Raw genomic sequence first — 5,364 nt, 5'->3', positions numbered from 1 at the left:
TCTCTGGGCACCGCTGCCCCTGCCACCGCCCTGTGTATCTCCCTCCTGCTGGGCTGTTCTTTCACACACACGCACGTCCTTTTCCGCCCCCGCCCGCACTGGCTTTTTATCCGTAAGTGGGTGCTCCAGACTCCAGGCGCTCTGTGCCCTGACGTGCCGCGTGATTATAAATAAATGTACAGCTGCTGTGCAGTGCGTGAGGGAGGCAAAGAGGAAGGACAAAGGCTGTATTGTTCCTTTGTGCTGGCAGCAGCCCCGCAGGCCCAGGTGTAACTAGACCGGACCTGAACACCAGAGGCTGCGCCGCCGGGAACCAGGGGCTGACGGTGCCCAGTGCTTCCGTGCAGGTTTGTCCTTTAGAAGGTCCTATCCACCGCCTGAAACTTGGTAAGGCCTTTCCACGATAGATGCGGGTGGAGGTCACACATTCAAATCTGCCCAAGCTGGCTTTTGGCAGCACCTGAGCCCCTAGTTCACGTGACTCCCTTAGGAAGACCCCCACTGGCCCTCCGCATGCCGGCAGGACCAGCCCAGCGCCAGCACAGCGGCGTCCGGGCCCGCCGACCCGCGCGCCTGCCCCCAGGGCGCCTGGCAGGCCCGCTGAGGCCTCCCCGCGTCTTCCACTAGTTGCTGTGAGGGCCTGCCCGTGCGGAGGAAGGAGAAAACAGTACTTGCTGTGAGGGGCTGTCGCCTGCACTGTGTGAAAAGCCCGGGAACTTGCCGTGCCGCCGCGCCCCGCGCCCCGCGCCCTGCTGCGGGTCTTACGTGCTGGATACTTGGAAACTTCTGAAGCAGAAGCGGGGTTTCAGCGTTTCCAACCTCTGGGAGCAGTTCCACGGCTCGAAGTGGAGCCGGCGCCGAGACTGGAGCACGTTTGCTCCCAAGAAAGGGGTTCTTCCTGGGCTCTTTGGTGGGCTCTTGAACAAACCGGGTGGCGAGGCGGGACGCTTCCCCCTGACGGGCCCCTGGAAGCAGCCCCACCCCACGGCCCCACACGGCTGACTTCCACGCGGCTGGGAAGTGCTGTTCGTGCACCTGCATTTTGTCAACTGCAATTCCTGGAAGACGACTGGAATTTCCAGCGTGAAGGGGCGTCTTTCGGTAGCTATTTTCTGCCAGCAAATCAGCCTCGGTGATAGGAAGAAGGCAGGAGCTGCTACATAAGTAAAAATCCACCCGTGCCGGGACGTCCTCAAAAACAAATTTAATTTTCCCTTGCAACCTGTGCCAGCTGCGACCCGAGCCATTTCCCATTGGCGACAACGTGCCCAAAAGGCACACGGTCGGGGTGTGCGCCATTGGGGGTGTGACTCCCCTCCGTCGGCCAGGCCCTGAGACCCAACTCCGTCTGCGCCGTGGCTCCTCGGCCCAGTCCAGGCTGGGTGCCCACCTCGGCCCCCGCTAGGGACTATGGCGACAGTACTTGCCTAACGCCACATGCTAGCAGAGTCCTTCACCTCGCCTCCCTCTGCCTCCCAGGGCCCTGAATTCTTGACTGATCCTGTTCGCAGGATTAAAAGCGCAGCGTGCTCAATCCCTCCACCCCCTGACCTCCCCCACCACCCCAACTAGCTACCATCTGTCCTCCATCTATGAGTCTGTCTATTTTGCTCTCAGTTCATAGACGTGGACAACAGGGTGGTGTCTGCCAGGGGGAAGGCAGTATAAGGGCAATGAAGAAAATATAATAAGGATTATATATATAAAAGAAAAAGAAAAAAGAAAATAGCAGGATGACTGACCCATGAACAAAACACCAGTATGAATGTTCTGGGCTCTAGGAGTCAGTAAACACAACAGGGTATCAATGCCCTCCCTTCAGGGAGGGGTTGCTGACGTTTATTTGGCAATGTGCCCACATCCTGCCAAACAAGATGAACTCATCTAAATTCCCTTTGTATATAGTTTTGTCTATTATACAGCTTTTATTCTGGTAACTAGTTATAAGCAAATTCTCATATTAAATTTAATTAAATATATATTATCCTACAAAATTGGTGCTTGTAAAAAGTCTTAACTCAAAACAGACAACTTAACATCTCCTCTGAATTCACCCTCCAGGCTGCCTTCAGAGCCCTCTTCCTAACACTGGGGCACAATACATACTCCTTCTTCCATCAGAAACTTCCAGCTTCTCCCTTATTGCCTGCAGAACCACACAGCAATTTCTCTTTCCTCCTGTGCAGTGTTTTTTCTTTTTAGCTGCTCAAATTTTATTTTATTTTTAAAATATTTTTAAATTTCGTAGCTGAATGTTTAGAGGTAACATTAATTAATAACATTGTGTGAGTTGCAGGTGTGCAGATTCATAACCCAGCATCTGTCATTGCATTGTGTGCTCTCCACCCTGTCTTACCATAATCACCTCCGGTTGCGCACGCGTTCTTCCGTGCTTACAAACTACTTGCCATCACAAGTGGTCTTGTATGAAACTACTCGCCATTTGCCTGACACATTTTGTACTCCATGCCTTCTTACATTTGCATGTCAGCCGTCCATATGAAATGTATTTCTTCTCTTCTTTTCCCTTTTCTATCACGCTCATCAAAAACTGCTTACCTTTCAAGGAAAATACAGCATTCATGTTTTGATTAGTTTTCCATGATCCTCTCTAAGACCAAATTAAACGTAAAACTATTCTATACTTCTGAAAAATGTAAAATTATTCTATACTTCTCAAAATTTCTCCAGGATTTCAATGCATGTTATTTGTTTTAACATTAACCTTGTGAAAATTGAGTCTATGTGTAACATTTTCCACATTATTATCATAACTTACAATAGCATAATGAATAATATGAAGTGTGACCTTTAAATATTTGTTGAATAAAGACATATTTATTGCCAGTTTCTAAGGATCATGCTACGAGTTAGGATTCCCAGTCCAGAGACAGTGGCCCTAGTGGAAAGGAGCCTGAAGGGGCATCGAGAGTCACTGGAATGAGGTTGTTGCCAGCTCTGATGACATGAACCTCTCAGAATGCCTCCTCCGTGGCATCTACGCCTATGGTTTCGAGAACCCTCTGCCATCCGGCAGCGAGCCATTCTTCCTTGTATCGAGGGTTATGATGTGATCACTCAAGCCCAATCTGGGACAGGAAAAACAGCCGCTTTTGCCATATTGATTCTGCAACAGGTTGTATTGTACTTAAATGCCACCCAGGCCCTTGTCCTGGCACCCACTAGAGGACTGGCACAGCAGATACAGAAGGCAGTCAGGGCTTGGGGAGATTACATGGGTGCCTCCTGCCATGCCAGCATTTGGGGTACCAACATGCGTGCTGAGGCACAGAAGCTGCAGATGGAAGCTCTCATATCATCGTGGGCACCCCAGGCCATGCGTTTCATATGCTTAACCACAGACACCTGTCTCCAAATACATCAGGATGTTTGTCCTGGATGTAGCTGATGAAAATGTTCAGCTGTGGACTCAAGGACCAGATCTATGACATATTCCAGAAGCTCAACAGCGACACCCAGATGGCTCTGCTGTTAGCTACAGTGCCTTCTGATGTGCTTGAGGTGACCAAGAAGTTCACGAGGGACCTCATTTGGATTCTTGTCAAGAAGGAAGCATTGACTTTAGAGAGTATCTGCCAATTCCACATCAACGTGGAACGAGAGAGGCGGAAGCTGGGCGTACCGTGTGGCTAGGACGAAAACTTCAGCCTCGCCCAGGCCGTCATCTTCGTCAACACCTGAAGGCAGGTTGGCTGGCTCGCTGAGAAGATGCACGCCCAAGACTTCACTGTCTCTTCTGTGCATGGAGATATGGACCAAAAGGACAGTGGTGCCACCATGAGGGAGCTCCGCTCTGGCTCTAGCAGAGCACTGATTACCACTGACTCGCTGGCCAGAGACATTGGTGTGCAGCAGGTTTCTTTCATCATGAGCTATGACCTTCCCACCAACAAGGAAAACTACATCCACAGAAGTAGTTTCAGCTGTAAGGATGTGGCGATTACTATGGTGACAGAAGAAGACAAGAGGATTCTTGGAGACATGGAGACCTTCTATAACACCTCCATTAAGGAGATGTCCCTCAGTGTTGCTGACCTCATCTGAGAGGGGCTGGCCTGCCACCTCACCCAAGCCAGGGTTCGGTCCTTCAGAGGCTGGGAAGGAGCAGGAGGGGGAGGGAAGGGAGCCAAGGGATGGACATCTTCTCTTTTTCTTTTTTCTTTTCTTGGAATAAATGTCACTTTTTGAGGCATAGAAGGAACCATGAACATTTTAGATACGCTTTTCTTTCTTGCCCCAGGTGCCGTCTCTTCTCCCAAGAACACTAGTCCGCCTCCCTAACCTAGTCAACCTCGAAACCCCCGGAGGCTCCGCACGCTGCAGCCGAGTTCCTCTGAAAATGATTCCAGGAGGCTGTGACGTCACTCAGCCTCATTCGCTGACCAAACCGGAGGGAGAACCCCTGGGTTAGGTGGCACAGTGGATTGTCCCTAATGGGGCGCTGGAGGGACCAGGGGAGAAAAAGTAGTAGTCATTTTTACTTTGTTTTGTATAGTATTTATTGATTCAGGAAACAAAAGCAAAATTCTGAATAAAATTACTTAGAAACTGCAAAAAAAGACATCTTTATTGTAATTTGAATTACTCAGATTATCTTTTATTGTCCTAACCCAATCTTCTTATTCATTTACATAATAATCAATTCAAATATTATTTTTGAATTCTTCCATTAAACATAAAAATCTACCTCATTATTAATTTTAAAATCCCATATATTAAAACTATGATTTTTAAAAATGTTTTTTATTTTAACTAATATTTATTATTACTTTCAATTGAGAACTCACTATGGGCTAAGAATTGGGCTAATTTGCATTCAATATCTAATCCTCAAATCTACTCAATGAGCTTGCCACTGTTACCACCCCCTTTTAACCAAAGGGGATAGACCAAGACTCAGAAAATCTCCCTTAAAATGCAAGGTCATTGGGGATTTCAAGTCGGCCACAGAGTAGGTGTAAGCTACACTCATCTACCTGCTCCCAGGACCAAACTGGACTAACAACTAAATTAAAGAACAATCATCCTGAGTGACTGACTGCAGGCTAGTTGAAGAGGAGTCTTATTACCAAAATTTACAGAAAAAGCCACCTCAAAGCTAGTAGGAAGGGCAGAGACACAAAAGGGCTTGCTTTGCAGGCGCCGCTGAGGTTAAAGAGATGTGTCAGCTGAGGGGGTTCCCCCTGAGGAGCATCGGGCCTAAACCTCAAGCTGGGCTCCTCAGCCCAGAGCCCAGAGCCAGGAAAGGCACCCACATGACACTTGGCTGTGAAAAGCAGTGCGATTTCTGTCCACCAGAGAGAGACGGAGTCTGCTGGAGACATAAGTACTCTCTTAAAGGGC

General features: G+C 48.7%; 1 protein-coding gene and 1 pseudogene across 1 annotated transcript; one reads left to right on the top strand and one right to left on the bottom strand.

The window, feature by feature from the left end:
• Positions 1 to 486: 486 nt before the first annotated feature.
• LOC129064984 (Fanconi anemia core complex-associated protein 24-like) lies at positions 487 to 2,468 on the bottom strand. Its single transcript, XM_054566250.1, is given in 3 exon segments — positions 487 to 1,222; positions 1,224 to 1,408; positions 2,448 to 2,468. Coding segments are annotated over 3 exon segments (942 nt in total).
• Positions 2,469 to 2,601: 133 nt separating this feature from the next.
• Positions 2,602 to 4,065, top strand: LOC129064983 (eukaryotic initiation factor 4A-I-like; annotated as a pseudogene).
• Positions 4,066 to 5,364: the final 1,299 nt, after the last annotated feature.

Source organism: Pteronotus mesoamericanus, unplaced genomic scaffold (assembly GCF_021234165.1).
Source record: "Pteronotus mesoamericanus isolate MK-2021 breed Mesoamerican mustached bat unplaced genomic scaffold, CSHL_Meso_final contig_171, whole genome shotgun sequence".
Lineage (NCBI taxonomy): Eukaryota > Metazoa > Chordata > Mammalia > Chiroptera > Mormoopidae > Pteronotus > Pteronotus mesoamericanus.
This window is presented reverse-complemented; position numbering and strand designations above follow the sequence as displayed.